General features: G+C 38.4%; 1 protein-coding gene across 1 annotated transcript in view; it reads left to right on the top strand.

The window, feature by feature from the left end:
* Positions 1 to 548: 548 nt before the first annotated feature.
* NRG3 (neuregulin 3) overlaps positions 549 to 19,858 on the top strand; it is a 752,789-nt gene continuing 733,479 nt past the window's right edge. The window contains 1 exon segment of the mRNA XM_067552466.1: positions 549 to 1,260. Within this exon segment, the coding sequence (XP_067408567.1) occupies positions 549 to 1,260 (712 nt within the window).

A 19,858-nucleotide genomic window follows, 5' to 3' on the forward strand; every position in this document is an offset into this window, starting at 1 on the left:
CTCTCAAAGAAGCAGCCGAGGAATGCTGGTGCATCTGATCTGTGGATAAGAAGGAGCAAAGGGGGGGTGGGGTGGGAAGTCCTAACCCGACCCAGAAAGAGGAGAGGAGAGGAGAGGAGACAACCAGCCGTGTGTAGGAATGTGGCTCGTCGTTGCTGGATCCCGATGCTTGGTATAAAAAATGACAGGAAGCTGATTCTTGTGACTTGTTAAAAACAAAGGGGGATCTGAAGAAGAAGAAGAAAGGAAGGAAGGAAGGAAGTGGGGGAACAAAAGAGAGAAGGATGCTCCAACTGCTGCTGCTCCAGGCTGGAGCGAGCCGGGTGATTTAGCTGATTCAGCAGCCGCTTGAGGAGGTCGCCTGAGGAGCCGTGTGGGGCGGGGGGGGAGGGGCTGGGGACATGTCCCCTGACTGACTGACTGACAGAGCGGGAGACTGATCGCTTTCCCTTCCCCTCTCTCACCTGCCCCGCGGCATGCTGCGCTCCCCGGCAGCCGCTTCTCCCTGATGCCCGCTCTTCCCCCCGGGGGTGTGAAAGGCACCTAGGATGAGCGAAGGGGCTGCCTGCGCCTCCCCACCTGCTGCTGCTGCTGCTGAGGAGGGGGCGGCGGCGGCGGCTGGGGGCCCGGCCGGGGATGGGGCCCCCGACCCCCCCCGGGAGCTGCGATGTAGCGACTGCATCGTCTGGAACCGGCAGCAGACGTGGCTGTGCGTGGTGCCTCTCTTCATCGGCTTCATCGGCTTGGGGCTCAGCCTCATGCTGCTCAAGTGGATCGTGGTGGGCTCCGTCAAGGACTACGTCCCCACCGAGCTGATGGACTCCAAAGGGATGGGGCAGGACCCCTTCTTCCTCTCCAAGCCCACCAGCCCTCCCAAGAGCCTGGAGACCACCACCGCCACCGCCACGTCGCGGACGCCCAACCGGATAAGCACCCGCTTAACCACCATGACCCGGGCACCCACGCGCTTCCCGGGAACCCGGGGCCCCATCCGGGCGAGCCCCAGATCCACCACTGTGCGCCAAACAGCTGCTCCCCCCACCAGCCTCTCCGCCACTGCCCCCTTCAGCACCGCCATCCTGACCTCCCGCCCGCTGCCCGGCACCCCCGGGGCCCAGCCGGTGCCCATCTGGCCCACTGCGGCATACGCTACCTCCTCCTATAAGATCTATGTCCACGACTCGGCTCCGTCCTGGACCTTATCTCCCTTCCAGGAGTCCACCACCACCACACCAGAAACTAGCACTAGCCCCAAATTCTGTAAGTAAAGCTAACGCTTCCTTGCCTTTCGGCAGCCCCTTTCCACCGTCCCCCACACCTGGGTTATTCCTTGCATGGCTTTGAGAGCTAAGCCGCGGCTGGTCCTAGTTTGGATGCTAATGTCTGGTACCGTAGGCAGACGTGGGTTACATGTACTGAGATTACTGCCACCGCAGAAATGTTGGAAAGCAAGTTGCTGCCTCCCCACCACCTTTTAAGACCCCCCCCCCCCCCAGCAAGTTCCCTCTTTGTGTGATGGATGTTCACACAGAAGCAGCCATTTGAGGTGGGAGGAAAGCAGCAGTCTCTCTTTCCCCACACACACTGGTCCAGGGAAGGGATGTTGAGAAATCAGTGGTCAGGAGGAAGAAGTGATGAGCCAGAATTTGGTAGTGGCTCTCGAGAAAGGCGCTGATATTGAGTCTGTGGCTACTGGGCTGAAGTTAAAGGAGAGAATGCTGTTTGGAGCGCCTCACATAGGTTGTGCTAAGGTGTGGATGACAATGAGTGAGTTTCCTCCAGCCTGGCAGGCAATCGTTTTCATTTAAAAAAAAAATCTTTCAATATAAAATGTGATCCCAAACTCTCTGCCTTTCCCTGGGCTCCTGGCTGTTGAAAAATAACGTTAGCCAGTGCTATCTGACAGGGAAGTGAGACCACACCATGAATATGCATAAACACTCAAATATTATCCAGCCTCATCTGTTCCTACTATGCCATCCACCACCTCAGCAAATTCCTGCCATCAGTGCCTAGCTTTAGAAAGGGAGCTGTTTAATTTCCCTGAATGATGTTTGGTGGCTGACACTTCCCAGCCTCCAGGTCGCAAATCTAAGGATTCTGGTTTAATCTGAATTCATTTGGATCGGGTACCTCTCCCTGCCTCTTGTGAAGGTTATCTAGGACGAACGCAATCGCTGCCAACAGAACTTCTGTGCAAGGCCATTTAGTAAACCGATTAATTTACTGTATTATAGTCTTGTGTGTTTTCTTGGGTACAGTATAGGAAACGAGGAGCTGTGTGTGTGTGTCCCATTAGTGGCTTCTGCTAGGAGCGTCAATTCAATTGAATGGTACCATCTGAATCGCTTTTACAGCCTATGGCTCCCCTTTTTGCATGCTAATGTGTGGTAGTTCCGCTGGAGGATTTGGTTAGTTAGTCATTTAAACTTTTTTTTCATTACATCTATTTGCTGATAAGCCCCGGGATAAAGAATCCATATGCACAGCAAACTGATGCCGTGCATTGGCGAAACAGAAGAACGGGAAATGTGAAGGGAGGAGGGAGGGCGAACACAGCTGTCACTAAATCAGGATGGCAAACAAGGCAATAACTCGCTTCTCCAGCCTTTGGCCAAGGTAGTCGAGAGAGAACCTTCCCTTAAAGGTGCATCTGGCGAAAGGAAGAGCTCCAGAGCTGTTACTCGGTTTCTCATTTCTGTGTATGGAGCTGTATCTGAAATATACACATCTTTTTTTTTTTTTTTTTCTTCCAAGCGCCTGATTTTCATCCCATGCGCTGGTGTTCAAACCTTGTATAACGCAACAACGTTATGTGGCTTTTCAAACTGCATTGACTCCCGTGGGTCTGAAATGCTGCACGTTGGCTCAGGACTTGTTGGAAGGGATTCTGCCAATATTTAAATGCTATTGTGCCATCTTGCCGTCCATCTCCAGTCCCGTCTTTCAGTCTCATCTTTTTTGGGTCCTTAAAGACAAATTCACTGCAATTTTCCGCCCCTCCACACTGTCTCCCTTGTTTGTGCTAAAGAGAACACAAGCCTTTTTAATAAATCATGATCAGCTGGCAGGACCAGTCCAAATCAAGACAAAAAATAAACAACAAAAAAATCTTGAGATGGTATGAGCAATCACATCAATTTATAAGTAATATTTGTTTCCATAAATTGCTAATGCCAGATAGATCAGCGTGTTTCCCCTTATTAAATACCATTTCCATATAGGATGAAATGGAAGAAGTGCAAATCCAGCAGATATTGACCCTATTTGAGTACATTGATAGCAGAGATTATCATTAACAGAAGATTAAATAGATTACATAAAAAGGATTTGAATTTATAGGGCATGTGGATATTTTTAAGCCCTCAACTTCATATAATCTTTCTCTGAGGTTGCAATATCAACTGGAGAGACGGACATGTAATCTCTCCTTCATGAACTTTTGACATGGCATGACCTAATGACCCAATATTTGCATCTTCCACTTGCTTTGATTCTGATTAACAGGTCTTGAGAGAAAAGGAACTTTTTCTTTTTTTAAATTCAGTTTCTGTGTCCAGGTTGAGCTGCCTGTTCTTTTTCTGCCCATTGCCTCAGCTGCTATTAAAATGAAAGTCATAGGTCCTGTTGTATCATGAGAATGCAAATATGATATGACAGAGCTGGTGCGCGGCTTTCAAGACAAGTGCAGACCTTTGTTTGATCCTCTGCCTCGAAAAGGTACATGTATAGGTATGGGGGTCATAGATCATTTTGTATTTCACAGTTTATAAAACGTGCTTTATTCAAATTGCTCTATGTTGCATTTTATTAAATCATTTCAACATGTGATAACACTGGGCTTGAAATGTGACTGGAAAACAGAAGGCAAGTCTGGACTGGAGTTATTTGTTCAGAAAGCTGGATTTATATCCCTTTCATGTAAGTGTTGAGAGGATCTTTGGTGGAGGGGGGGGGCTGGGCGGTTCCTCTGCATATATATCAGGAAATCTCTCTGTTTTTGTGGTGTGTAAGATGAAAATCATTCTTGGTTGAGTTTTGCTCACAGACAAGTCATCTATTTGCTGTTCTGAAAGTTCTTGATGGAGCTCCTTCAGGTTCTGACCAAGCAAAAACTAGTTAATCAGTTAACAAAAAATAGCACTTTATTCAGTGTTCAAAATAAAATTCAGTCATTAATCTGGAATGGCCATCTAATTTGTGGATTAGAGGAACCTGCCTACAAACTGAAACATCTGTGAGGCTTCGTTTGTATTAAACTATTGGTTTCCCATCTAAAATATCATTCCCTGATTTTTTTTTCAACATGCATTTTTCTTGGTATTCTGGGTCCTTCAGTAATGTTATTACATAGAAATTAAGATGTTGTACTTGTAATTATTCATGCATGAATTCAGCTATGCAGTGACATGGTTCTTCATCTTGTAGTTATACATCAAGAACTCAGGTGAGGAAGCCCTGGCTCACATAATGAATAATAGCCAAGAAGAGAGATGTTACAGAACTCTTAATCAATACCTTTTGTGAAATCCAATTGAGAGCTTTTTTTTTTAATCAGTGCAGACTGAAACACAAGTATATTTTGATTTCCATAGATCTTAGTATAGGATTATAAGACTTTTTGCTTTAATCAGTTATATAAACGTTGTCTTTTATCTGCACAAAATGAGTTCAAGAAATAAGGCTGGCACCTCAACTACTCATATCACCTTTGGTTTTATTACACAATATATCAAATCTTTTTTCACATTAAGGATGGTATTTAATTAATGGCATGGGAGGGGTTTTACCAAACAAATGCCACATGAAAATCCTTTCAATGATATGTGTAGGAGGAGCCAAGCCCTCGTAAAATGTGATCAGCTCTTTCCAAGGCTCAGAAATCTTCTACCAACACATGACCTGATCCTGCAAACATCTGTGCACTTAACTTTATTACCATTGGTACCCCCTGAAATCAATTGGACTACCCATGATAGTAAAGTTAAGCAGGCTCACAAGAGTTTGCAGGATCAGGATCTTTAGTTTATTACCCAGTCTGCAATGCATTGAGAGCTGATGCACCATAAGGAGAAAAGAAAACAATCTGGAGCCTGAAATGCAGTTGCTTTCTCTATCTGTTTTACACACACACACACCAAACTTTTGTTTTCCCCCATCTGAAACAATCAGTAGAAAAAGGGTTACTGGGGAAATAAAATAATACTTTAAAAAATACTTAGCCACTAACTAATAAATGGAAGTAATTAAAATTTAATTTGATTTTTCACAAATTTATGAGGCTTTCTTGCTTTTTGTGTTTCAATCAACTTGGACACTGGTATTAGACTTGTTAATTTTGTTTTCTGTTTTAAGGCTATTTTCATTTCTGGTACTTATGAACTAGCACATTGTCACTGTGTTTGAGGTTCATTACTCTGCAGTGGAATGTTTAAATAAAAATATACACATACAAACGTATTCACTGATTTAAAAAAAAACTTTTAAAATTTTGATTTTAATGATACTCAAATTATGGTTTTACATTTAAACAAACACTTCAATTGAGAAGCTATATAGAACATTTGGTGTTAAAAATAAATATAAAACGGTTATCAATTAGAAAGCTTTTTTGGTTTTGCCATTGAATATCATCAGAACATACATTTATAATAACTTTCTTAAGTTTTACCCAATCAAATCTAATTTAACTGTGTATCATGGATAGTAAGTGAACATGCAGTTGTGTCCAAGTGGAGTAGTTTTAAATGGTTGTGAATTATACATATTTTCTACTATACTATACTATACATCCTTTTAGTTAAGCCTTTAACAAGGGTTGTTGGAATACCGAGATAGAGGAAGGATGCAATAACTATTGAGCAGTACATACATAATGGAAAACAGATGACTTATTTCCTGTAGAAATTGTGTAGATTCATAAGTCAAACTAAATGTTGATTCATTTGTTTTGTTCTGAATGAGTACAGTATATTTCAACCAGTTACCCTAATTATCGAAGGAAAGGGACCCTAATGTTTCAAATTATTATGCTGCCTTTTCATCTTGAAGGATGTTTTCTTTGGCTGCAAGGCTATTCATTACGGTGATCTACTCTGTAATCTTAAGTGAAGGTGAAGATTTCCTTGAGCATGTCTTCTCATTAGCAACTATACAAGGACTATATTTGATATATGGTGACAACAATATATTGTTATTAAAGTATTGACATATCACAGAATATTACCCTAAAATAATGAGAATAGTCTGTCCTAAATCCACAGAAAATACAAATTCAAAATTAAGGCCACCTTATTTCTACCCACCTTATTGTGCCTTGCTGTTGCAGCATGTATGTGAATATGAAGCATGTGACCCATGGTTCAGGGACCTACTGAAATATCGAGGGATTGTTATGATTTGGATTTAGTTTTACCTCTGAATTCTTTAGTATTTGTTGCTTTCAAGAAGTATTTAATGTTACTTTGACAGTTATGTGTTGTTTAATTTTGTTTGTTCATTTTACCGTTTATTTGGAAATATAATAAAGAATAAGAAAACATGTCAATGAAATTACATGAGACTATTAACAATCTGGAGACTCTTATGAATCACTCACATGAAAGATTTCACTGATTGCCCAATATAGGGCTGCTGAGTGAGCGCAGTGGCTGAATATATGGACAAGTATCTGCACTCTGTATGCCTCCTGCCATATTTTTTTTTTTAACTTTTCTTTTACCATAGTTTGAATATAGACTTTTAAGACATGATCTGTCTCACTCCAACTTACCCGCAACCACATACACCCAGATATACATAAATACACATTACATATCAGCAAAGGGTCTTCAGGGTTGTTCTGAATTCAGGGTCAGTCTATGTTAAGCAAGAAAACTGTTGCAAAAACATTGATTGTATGACATTGTTAGTTGTGTTGCTTGTCCTTATAATACAGCTGATGACAATCACCTGTGCTCTCCTGCTTACTAAAATAATCTGTGGTAGGTTTGCTGTAGCTGCAACTGCAATTGGAGGCCAAAATCATTTTACATCAAGACCCACTTTTACAGTTTGACAATGTATGTTTTGTCTCCATGTAAGGGATGTGTAAAGAAATTGCCCAGACACTGTTACTTTAGGTGTGCTGGTTAGTATAAAAATCAATATTTCATTACAAAGGACATGGCATATAGTCAGTAAGTGGGAAGTAGAAAACCAAACCAAGCGGTCTTATTATGCTAGTAAAACTGATCCTTTGAACAATCATGTGAGAGTGACAGATATCAAACTGCCTCCCTTAGTAGGAAGGCTAGTCTCTACAATGCTTTCTTGTTTAGAACTACATTTCCCAGAATGCTCTTCACCCAAGCCTTTCATACTTTTTCCAACCCCACCCACCCATTCCTAATACCCAGCCACTGAGTGGAGTGTCTGTTTCCTCAGAAGAGGAGTTCTCTTCCAGGATAAGCCCACCAAAGCAGTGAGTATGTTCACATCTAGAAATGAGAATGAACATGTAAATAGAATTCAAGGTAACAAATGCAGGAGTGCAAACACAAGTGGTAGGGCAATTGTTTTTGCACTGCTTGTTTACCAAACAGGCTCCTACTTTCCCCTGGTAAATTCTCAGGAAAAAGAGATAGGTAGCCCTCAAAGAAAAGGGATGGGAAAATGGTAAGGGGAAGCCTTTATTTATCATTCCTGCAAGACCATGCTTGACAAATGCTTAGTTGTATCATGTTTTTCCAGCCTAAGCTGGGCCTGGCAGGGAAGAATGCTTTTATTCATGTCATGTGTAGACATGTTCTCAGCTCCTCTACAAAGGCAGGGAGAGATTTAGCTACACTCTATGCCTACCTGTTTCCTGTGATTTCATCTGTTGCAAACCTAAGTCTGGCCCCCACAGATATGCAATCAAAATTGTGCTTAAATTAAAATTATATAAAGTCTAATAAACATGGAAATATTTGACCAAAGCTTTTTTTTTTTTTTTTTTTTTTTTTTTTTTTTTTAAAGAAAGCCTTCTGCCCTGAAAAGCCTAGTATTATGTATACTTTTAACAAGATATTTGGCAGCCACCATGACGATTTGAAATATTATCTTTATCATTTTTGTTTTAATGATTTTTGCTTCTGATTTTCTTTACAGTTTTTGTTTTTAAGTGCTAATTCATTGACTAGTTAGATCTTGCTCAAACTGTCCAAACCCAAATTGAGCATAATTTACCTGGTTGCACATTTCATAACACATGGAAACTCAGACAAACTAAAACTACAGTTTACAAAGCTTAAAATACCTGAGTTGATTTTGTGGTTCTTCATCAAAGTAACTAAAGTTTCTTATTTTGCATGAAAATAAAATTTAAACTTCAAAACAGAGATTAGACAGGATTGGGCACTGCAATGATGGGTGAAGAATGTGAACCTAAATAAATGAGAGACTAGGTAGATGGAGGTGAAGTCTAGTGTTGAAATAGATAGTCCCATGTAAATCCAGCAAGTTACCCACTTCTCTACTTCTGGCTTTGCTGATATTTTTGATGGTTCTTTGCTCCTTTACTTAATTTAAACTGCCTATCTTTGTAATGTGATCCTACCTACCTGCAGTTTGTATTTTGCACTGCACGATTGGTGCAGAAAATACATGAGTTGCACTTGAACCTTGATAATATGTGTGAAAAGGTAAGTGTTCCTAGTCTATAGAAAAATGAATTGACATTTAAAGCTCTTTTGAACAGACCTCTCATAGAAGCATTTTGTAACTTTGCAAACAATCGAGCTGGAAAAAATATATGCAGCCTATGATCTATGGAAATGTTGTGCTTATCTGGCAAAACTATGCTTAAAAGGACTTCAATATGCTGTCTTTAACACTGAGAGTAATATAGACCCCAAACCTGCAAACGTGTTTAATTTTAAGTATGTGAATAGTACCATACATTTTAAAGTTATGAATGTGTGTTTTCAGAATCATAATTTGTGTGTGCTTGTGTGATTGCCCATATCTGTGTGTATAGAGTATAGATACACATACACTTCAACTTACATATTGTGTGTGTGTATACACATTATAATGTTTGCATAAACACATTCCATTTTAAATGTGGGTTTTCTTACTTTGGTTGTTTTTATACAGTTGACAGCATTACTTAAATGTGGTTATTAGTATTCAGTTTTCATTTGCTGTTGTCTTCTTTTGTTCAGTACTATAATGAAAAAAAGACACCTACTCTTCACACAATCCCTCAAAAAAGTTTATAGTAAACTTTCATCTTTGTGTGGTGTAATTGTAGACCACCAAGAGTTGTCTCAATTGTGGATTTTTTTGCATATTGTTTTTAAATGATACCCTCAATTCCAAGCTTGGTTCTGTATTACAATGGTAAAATACAGGGTGCATGCTTTGGGTGTGTTCTTTATGTCTTTGTTATGTTTGCAGGCAGAAATATGTTAACACTGACTCCTTCCGAAAGCATTACACACATGAAATGTCTTTTGAAACTTTCAAGATGACTCATTCCCTCTATGTATTTTCAGATTTAAGTATTTGTTACAACAATATCATTAAACTAAATTCATGTTTGTTATTTCACAATATTTCGTTATTGTTATAAACCTCAGGATTTTAGTTCATTATGAGCTGAGACTTGATTGCTGGTTTTTACCAGATAGAGGGGCTGTAGCACTGTGTAACAGCAAACCATTAAATTAGTATTAATAGCAAAGAGCATTTCTTGTTCTGATCATTCTCACTGATGTCAGAATTTGTAAACCAAGCCATTGACATAAGATAGAGTTATTCTGTTGGAGTGTCTTCGTCAGTCTGTTTTAAAGGAAGACCAAGGTTATTTCTTATTATTTGGTTTGCAACTGATTAATGAAACATGCAAGGAAGCTTGGAACTGCTGTTTCTAAATATAATCAGGACCTTAATTAAATCAATTGTCATAATTTGTATCCAACAGCGTTATTAAGTTGCAAAATTACCTTGTGTTGTGCAACACTAACATTTTACTTTCCCATATATTCATGCAATAAAAAACAGCCGTGTGCATTTTATGATAAATAATGAAATGCTATTTCCTATAATGTACTGGAAATGGCTGACTGTTGTAAAGTGTGAGTATCTCCATTACGTCTGAGTGACTAGATAACACTCAAAATGTTACCCATAAATAAATAAATAAAATGAAACATCAGATGTGGTAGTATATAAATGGGCATAGAACTATAACTAAAATAGCAGTAAATTATTCCATTATTCCAGGTAATAGCTACTAAATCAATAGCTTCCAATGGATTTCTCAAACATTGCTTTTTTTCTCAGAGATTTTAGGGGTGTGTGGGTGTCTGTGGGAGAATTAATGCTCTCTTTAAATCTGTCAATGAGTGCAATAGAGAAACAGAATTTTTGTTTGAACCTCGTGGAGATAAGCTGCACCAAAATGGTATGGTAATTTTTTCTTCATTTAATAGTATCAGAGATAAAGACTTGGCAATGGCGGGGTTCAATAGGGCAAGAAACTTAACTGAGTGGATTATCCTGATGAAATTTCAGTGCTACTGATTTAGGCTGGAGGTGGTTTTATAATTATTCCTCTGAGTGGCTATTTCTCCAGGTTTCAGTTCTGAATAGCTTATTGCTTTTACAGAATACATTTACAAAGGGTTTAGTGAGTTTTAAAAGACCAATTGTTTGTTCATAAGTCTATAAATCTAAATAAATTATCCATCAATCAAAAAGACAGAAAAATGCATGCTCAAAACTCGTAGAAATTTGTAAATTTGCAGTGTTCTTTGACTTGGCAAGTTATTAAACTTGAAAGATGCACCTGAGTTTATAGTGTAACCTTTATAAGGTACATACTTTTATAATGATTTTTGTAGAAGAAAACAATCAGAGGGATGCAGCACTGACAGTGTTTTTTGTTGTTAAACACTGATGATGTGCTTTCATAATTTTTGCATAGTGTGTGTTGTCTCCCTCTAGTGGCCATATAGACATATTAGCCTACTGCTGCTATCAGATAAAGATGTTACACTTTGTAGCTCAAACAGTAACGTTCTGAGGTATAGAGGTAAGACCATGGATTCAGTCCTTCCCAGTGATTCATATTGGGGGTCATTATTTACCACATATGACATACATACAAAATACAGAGGACGTTCCATGTGTTTTCAATCTGAGGACTCATTCCATATTGGTTAAGATAGAAGTGCACTGCCCGAATAACCTGTCGTATCTGGTATCAATATGCGTTAGAAAAGGAATGATGACTCCTAGGTAATGGAAGTGAGTGGAAAGGCTGTGAAACATCTCTTAGTATTAATGAATAGTTGGAGCTTCTTATCCATAGGTCTGAAAGTACTTTACCATGGAGGTAAGTATCACTATCACCATTTTGCAGATAGGAAAACTGAATATTGTAGTGGTATTGCCAGAATATCCTCAGCACAGCTCCTGGAGGATGTTGTGGAGACATGGCTTCTGCCTGGCCCACCCAGCAACATTGTGTCCAACTTTCCCCCTTGTTTATGTAGGTACAAAGGAGGGGAAGGGTTCCTGGAACCTTCACCTCTAAAGCACCTCATAAAGGGAGACATGATTGAACTCTAAATTAATATAATTGCCTCATATGCACTAAAATAAACAATTTAAAAAAAAATTTTTAAGTGTGGTTCATTCTAAGAGCTTGCGATATTCTAAAGGGTTTAAGTTCTTTGCGTAGCTAGATTTAGGCCAAATATACAAGAGTGAGATTTAAGATCAGTTTATATTTAAAAAAGAAAATAAAAATATTATGATGGCATAATGATCATTACTCTTTCATAATTTTTTTTTTTCCAAATTAGAATCATCATGTTGTCATCCCCACTTTAACACTGCCTGTCATGAACTGTAAGCACTCATTGGTCACTTGCTAAAAGATTGCCTGTGTCTACTGAAATTTTAGTTACGGATATGCTATTGTTGCACGATAAACTTGGTGTTTATAAACCGTTTGTGAGCTATTATCCCTCACCTTGACTTATGTAAGGTTTTGGAGCCAGCTGCACCACAGTCATTGAGAAGTGCATATATAAATGTGAGAGTAATCCAGTTCCAGGAACTGTAGAGTAAAGGTTCCTGTACTCTCATTTCTGGCTTACTTACAATGTATGATTTGGAAGGATGAACAGAAATATATTCATTTCTGATGGTAGTTAAAATACACCTGCCTTGATTTTAGCAATGTTCTTGGCTGCTGAGTTGTTTTTTTAAATGATGTACTTGTAGGTAGGGGCCAAGGTCCAACAGCCTTATAATAAAGAGATTATTATAGGAGAGAGCCTTGCAATGAGGATAAAATGTACTGGATTACAAAAAGAATCAAATCCCTCTTGTGAAGTATTTAATTTACATGCTGTGAGGTTTTTGTCAGTGTAAAAGCAGTTGTGGATTTATTAGGGTGCTTATTTGTTTTTGTTTTTTAATGACAATCCCATAAAGAAGATACTGAAAGATTATATCTAGTTAATTAAAAACAAATTACATTTGAACTATTTAAGTAGAAATTATTTAATAACAATCTCTTAACAGTCTAGTGAACCCTTATTCTTTTTTCTGGTTTTTTTTTTTTCCTGGCATACAATCTTAGCCATTTTTTCTTCTGTTAAAAAATAGTCCAGTTTTATAATATTTTAGGTACGGTATCCTCTGAGATCTGTAGAATTAACATTATTTTAAAATGTCTTGGTATAGCAACTTAAATTTACCCAGCACTTTACACATCTAGAGACTAAGTTTCTGCCCCCAAAAGTTCACACTCTAAAGCAGACTAGATATACAACAGAGCAATGCACTGAAGGATGCATTAGGAGAATTTTTTGGCAAAGAGAATGAGGATCAGGATCCTTGAAAGAAGTTGGCTTAGAGAGAGGACAGGAAAGAGGGAAGACAGGAACTGCGGGGTTGCCATAAATACAGCAGGCTCCTGGAAAAATGTAAACATGTTTAACTTTACACACCATTTGAAGTTAAGCATGTGGGTACGTCTCTGCAGGATTGTGTCTGTGGAGGAGTGGGAAGAAGTACAAAGTGGGGAATGTGAGAGAGATCCTGTGTGTGTGATCTTGTGATATTCAGAACCTCTCCTGTCAAGTGTGCAGCAACATTCTGCTTTCAATGGGAGTTGCAGGATGCCTTGCAGGATTCCCTTAAGGAAGCAGTAGATCATAGTGTGTACTGAGAGTCTGTAGTGTGAGCAGAGAGATGCCAGACTCTGAGTGCTTTAGCAGAAAGTTAGAGAATGGCTTCCTACTCAGGAGTCCTCACAGAGTCCAGGACGTGATTAAGTTCCTCCTACAATGTATGGTAAATGGAGGGCCAAGGTCTTCACAAGTTCAAGCCAGCTCCACACAGAGTAAGAAGATTGTGATGAGCATAGGCAGAGAGTGGGATAAATAGAAAGAAACAAGATCAGAGGTGTTGTAGGTGTGCTCAGATAAAGCAGTTTCAGTAAATATAAGGACAGAGTGATGTGGCCAGTGCAGTGAGGATGGATAATGAATTGGTATAGAAGAAAGAGTTGAGAAGAAGGGGGAGAGACACATGATGACAAAACACAACTTGCTTCTCTTTCACTGTTGTTTCTTGTATATTCACAGTTTTCTGTAACATGAGCAAAAAAAAAAAAAAAAGTAGCACTCTCTAACCTACTGAAGATGTATGGGTTATGCATAGAACCGATAGAACTCTGTTGGGACAATGTAATCCTCAAACTTGAAAATGCTATAAATTGTGGTTTTACCTTTGGCCCCAAATCCTCTGCTGGTGTAAATGGGTGCAGCTCCACTGGCTTCAGTGTGATTTCTCCACCAGCAGAGGACGAATCATCCCTGAGGCTGCAGTGCTGTCATGAACGATTGTTAATCACCATCAAATAAACTTCACTTTATAAAAGGTTTTTAAAATGAAGCATGTATAGAAGAGTCTGGCTCCCAATAAGCCACTGCCGTGTGTTTTCAGTAAAAGAATTGATTTGTCTTTGCTGATATTCATTTAGGGAAAACAAAAAATGAAGGAAATGCAGTTTATGGTGCTGATTTTTAAACCATAAAGTATTTGAGGCTAAACATCTAATGTACAGTATAGTTAAATTTATATAATTGATTGTACTTTATCTTGTACTATTTCCTAATGGCCAGATCTATTAGACTGGGGAATAGCATCCCAAGGGAAGAGGGAAGCCCCATTGTTTGGCCCATTTAAAACTGGACTAGAAAAATCACTTGCAAATTCTGCTTTTGCACAGTGGTATGAACAAGACAACCCAGTAACCCTTTTTCTTCTAATTCCTGTGATACTTTGGTACCTTTGTAAAATTCTCCTGCAGTCAGTTAGATCAGGTTACAAGTGAGGGGCCAGACCATGGCAGCAGCTGCATGGATGCAAATCCAGTTGAAATCTCTCTTATCTTTATTTGGCATTCCATTGCCGATGGCAATGTAATAATTATTACCCTTAATATTGCCACCTTATATTTTGGAGCTACAATGTTAATATAGTCATACTTTGTTTTAACTAAGGAAAAAAACCCTTTGAGTAGTCTCCTTGTTTCCAAGGGGGCAGTAATGTAGGCAGTCATACAACAATTTATGGGCCTGATCCAAAGCCATTGGGATCAGTGAGAATCTATCCATTGAGCTTTGCGTCAGGCCCTACATGCATTAACTAATATTTTTAGTGGTGTTTACAATAATCAAACAGTTTGCTTGTACGTATTAATGAAGGGATTAACCCTGCTTGCCTTACTCCCATATGCTGGATTTGCCACAGTTATTTTTAATATGTCAAAGCTGTGTATTCCATGCCATAGCAAGTCTCTAAGAAAATTTCATTATGTATTCCAATAATAATAGAAAGCAATCCCATATGGCAGGAAGATGGAATAGATAATAAAACTGATCTCCTCTGCACTCTCCCATATACCTATCAGTTCTCTATGATTCCCTGGTTCCAAAGGCATTAAAAAGATGGTTACCAAAATGTCTTTTGAAACTGCAGGTATAAATGATTCAATGTATGGTTTAAAATGAATGAACCTGCAAAGATGGGAAAACTGTGTATTTTTTTTCAGAAATTGTAAGTAGGAGTAGGCAAACTGGTTTGGATTAAAAGTAGTATGGAACCTAACCTTCATTCAGAATTTCAAGTGACCCCTAGTTAATCTTTAAGGTTTTAAAAGAGTTTGATAACTATTGTCATTTTTGTTTATGTATGTATTTTACTTATTGCTTGTCTCCACTTCCTAATTGCATCTGAAATCAGAAATGTCCAATGTTCCAAAGAATACTGTGTTTCACCCAGCTAGAAATTAGAATTATTGAGTCTCCCTAGACTGTTCTCATGAAATATCCAAACCAATTTTGAATTCAAAGGGTTTTAATAATTCGGAAAAGATATAGTTGTTAGCTGTTCACATTGCAGTAGCATCTAGAGACCTGAGCCCCAAACCAAATTTTCCTATCTTGGAGGTTCACTCATCATTAATTAATTAATTTTTGAATCATTTCAGTTTCAAAAGATATTTCAGTAATCATATTTTTAACACCTTTATGCCAATATTTAATGATCTTTAAATGACATAATCTACAATTTGGAATGGAGAGCCAAGATTATTCTTGTTACAGATAGAATAATGAAATGAATTACAAACAAGAAGAAATAATAAATGAATGGAATTGTAGTTAACATTTTATTTTATTGCTGTTTAAGCATGATTGTGCTGAGCATTCAACAAAAGATAGAGGAAGATATAGGCATTCTCTGATGTGCTTGACATCTTTTACCAGTGAAGATCAAGAAATTGACCACAAATAGTAGGCCGTCTAGGGTCTGATCTAGCTCCCATTGAAGTCCGTGGCAAAACTCCCATCGACTGTAATGACAAATGATCAAGCCCCTACTCTTCCCAAGGCCCTCATCAGCTCCTAATGAAGTCAGTGGATGTTTGGCACTTGACTCCATTGAGAACATGATCAGGATGTAACACAGGTTTTTTCATATTCCAGACTCAGAACACAATCTAGCAAAATGTGATGCAAGACTGGAGTAGTACTGAATTATAGGCCCATGTGTATTAATACAGCTCTATGGAAAGTGTTCCCAGTGCTTTTATGTTATGCTTGACTCCAGGCAGTGCTATAAATCCTTTATTTTTACAAGTTGCATCATTAGCGTGTCACTTCAAAATAAAACTGCTAAAAATCAATGCAAAATTACAGAGGTAGGGAGTTTTATCTTCAAATACAGTACAACACTTAAATTCACCTCTGCTATATTTTCCCCTTTGGAACTCTATCAGTTGTATAATGATGTAATATAATACATTGCATTACATGCCTTTTGGGTTAGTGACATACACAGTACATGCATGCATTGTTTAATGTGTTGTTATTTACAAGATGACCAATTTATGCATCTTTCACACATTCTGTAAAGAAATAAAATCATGGATTTAATCAAATGGAAAAAATAATGTATTGAATATTTTAAATCAATGATTCATATGTACTATCTAGTGTCTCTGCTTTACTATTTAAATTTTAGTCCAAAATGATCATCAAGAATGATGGGCATATAAAACTAAAGTTTATTTTATTGTCTTCTCAGTCTACTGCCAAATACTCCAAAGATCTAGAGTAGAAAAACTCAGAAATCTGTATGCTGAAGAGTTAACACCCTCCTCGTCCCTGCCCCCCCAGAAGGATGATTCATAAGCAGAATTTTAAATGAACTTGTAAAGTTCGTAAGCTTTGCTAATGTAAGACTGAAAATAGTGCATTGATAAATTCCATAGTATAAACTGTGGTTATATGAAATTCCTCATAATTTTACTGTAGATATTTTCAGCATTTCATTAATAGAGTATGTAATATAAGTATATTGTGTATAATGTGTCTACTTGATTTATATGCCTTGATGTAAGATTTAGGAGTAAATTTGTCTCCTGCATGCATTCACTGCTCTGACTGATATAATTGGAAGTCCTATGTATCCAATGAAGGAGAAATTTAGCTTTTAGTAAACTAACAAAATTATGAAGTGTGTTAGACTAAATAGCTTAAATATCCAATACACTATTCCATGGGCCATATTCTGCAAAGTGCTTAATGATGATCATGGTATAAGAAACTAGTCACATTGTTCTGTATGTAAAATGCTGAAGTTGTAGTCTACGATTAGAATCTTTGTTAATAAAAGCTAATCTCCACAATACTGCTTCAATTCACTCTTTTTCCCTATAATTACAATTTGAGAGTAAAAATAATCAGTTAAAATTATAGAGTTCCCGGCAAACACGTTTACCCTTAGAGTATGGTAGGCCCTGTGCAGATTATAAATTCAAAACACATACAGTTCCATTGGTTCAAGCCTTATTTTCCAGAAAGTAAACAAGGATACAGAACCATCAATGTTCTTCCACTTATTAGTTTCTTTTTATTTATTATTTTGATTATTGTAGCACCAGAAGGGTTTTTAATATATAGTAAGGTGCAGCTCTTTCATTTTATGTACAGTCTTGGCCTCTGTGTCTTGAATCATCCAATTCTTCCATTTTCCAAACTTTGCAGTTCCAGAGTCCTCTTCAAACCCTGGATGTGTTTTCTTGATGTAAAAGGATTTGTTTCATAAAGCAAAGCTCCTTTATGGTATCATCTAACCACAGTGAGAGGGTCACAGAAACTTCACGGTCATTGTTGCAAAGTCAATGGGAGTTTTGCATAAAAAGTCATGCCAGAAAATGACCCCCTATATTATGTATTAAACTGTTCACAGAGAAAAATTTGCAGGTTTCTCTAAAGGCCCCATTGTTGCTTCCCAACACAAGATGAAAACTGTATCACAAGCCAGGCTTATCATAGGTTAGGACCGTAAATTGATAGAGTTTACTGATGTCCTCATCTCTTAATATATTTTAGAAATACTGCCTTATTTGCATAAGTTTGCAAACATGTCCAAGATGTGGGTGCAGGTCACTTACTAGGGGTATATCTTTCTTAATCATTTCCTTGCCATTTTGGGACGCCTCAGGCACTGGTGCACTGTGGTCCCTCCTATTGTCTGCCAGTGATATATAATAGTCTAGTCTTCTGTGGGCTGCAATACTCTGGTCTAACTTCAGCTGTTGAGTTCAGTGTGCAGGTGCTGGGTAACGTTGGTGGCCTATGATAAAGAGGTCAGAGAAGATCATCTGATGGTTCTTTCTGGCCTTAACTCTGATTCTAGGAATCCATGGATTTTTAAATAGGAAATCCATAAAATATCTGTAGTATTAACGTATGGATGTAGTGTATTATTGAGCAGGAAAACCCTTTCAACTAAGAGCGCATATTCTATAAATAGATTAATATTTATTGTAATGAGTTTTGGCTTAATTTTGTATTGTAATAAAAATAAAAATGTATTAAGTTAAACTTCTTTATTAGCTATGAACTCTGGTCCTCAGAATACACACTGCATCCTAATAATAACTGCAAAACTACAGTTCTCGCTTTCCTCTGCAGCATGGGGCACGGCTCACTTGCTGATGGATTTTCTGTACCTTAAAATCTTTAAACCATGATTTGAAGACTTTAAATAACTCAGTCATAGGTTAGGGGTCTATTACAGGAGTGGATGGGTGAGTTTCTGTGGCCTGCATTGTGCAGGAGGTCAGACTAAATGATCATATTGGTACCTTTTGACCTTAGAGTCTATAACTGCCAGGCGTCCATTTTCTAGCTGCCCCAGGTTTTACAATTCCACTCAAGCCACAATCCCGAGAACTGTGGCAGCATCAGTTTTTAAGGGCTGCAATTCTGGCCTTCCATCACTATAGCCTGGAGGCTGCTGCTCCCTCTTTCTCCCTCACTGTGCCATGGTGCTAGTTGGGGGAATGAAATTTCAGTGAGCTGGGAGACAAAGAACAGACCATCTCAATCCTCCACTACTTAGGGAGGAGAGGAAATGATGGGAGCTGCTTTGAGGTACTAGTGGAGAGGAAGAAGGATTACGCAGCACAGTCCTTGAGGCGAGAAGCTCCGGAAGATTCTAGAAGCAGAGCAGAATATTGCCCTCAAACAGCTGTGTGTAGGGGGATCCTATCAAGGAATGGTTTGGAGATGGTCGATAATTCTGTTATGACTTGGAGCCCGAACCTATAAGGTGCTGAGCACTTCCTGTAATATGCAATGCACTTTAAACTTCAAGTCAGTCTATTAGTGGGTTATAGTCTATGGGAATGAAGGCTAATCATCAGCACAAGGAAACACTCAGATCTTTCAGTGCTGGGTCTTTAACCAGTAATTCCTAGTTGTTTACATCTTAAGACTGCAATTGCATAGAAACAAACATATGAGTTCCAGGGAGGTAGCTGTGTTAGTCTGTTTTTAGCAAAACAGAGAGAGTCCTGTGGCACCCTAAAGACTAACATTTATTTGGCCATAAGCTTTCGTGGGCAGAAAACCACTTCGTCGGATGCATCTGACGAAGTAGTTTTCTGCCCATGAAAGCTTATGCCCAAACATTATATGGTCATCCAGTATTAGACATATTTCCTCTCATAATTAAAAAACCTTCCTACAGACAAAAGAGACTCAATTTCTTTGCAAACATCAGATGGAAGATTTACTTATTCTGTATTCTATTTAATTGGAGGAATCTATAAAGTCTGCTGGGTAAGTATGCAAATCATTTAATTTTACTCATGACAAGGGCATCTTAGGGTTTATTCCAGGTGACATACTACTTAGAATATGTGTAAACGATACCATCTAACAAAATCTTCATTTTCTCATTCTGTTTACATCCGCAATATCATTTTTGTTCTTATTGTAATTTATTTGGAAAGTTG

Source organism: Emydura macquarii, unplaced genomic scaffold, assembly GCF_026122565.2.
Source record: "Emydura macquarii macquarii isolate MOO-44397 ecotype Brisbane River unplaced genomic scaffold, CSIRO-AGI_Emac_v2 contig_1390, whole genome shotgun sequence".
NCBI lineage: Eukaryota > Metazoa > Chordata > Testudines > Chelidae > Emydura > Emydura macquarii.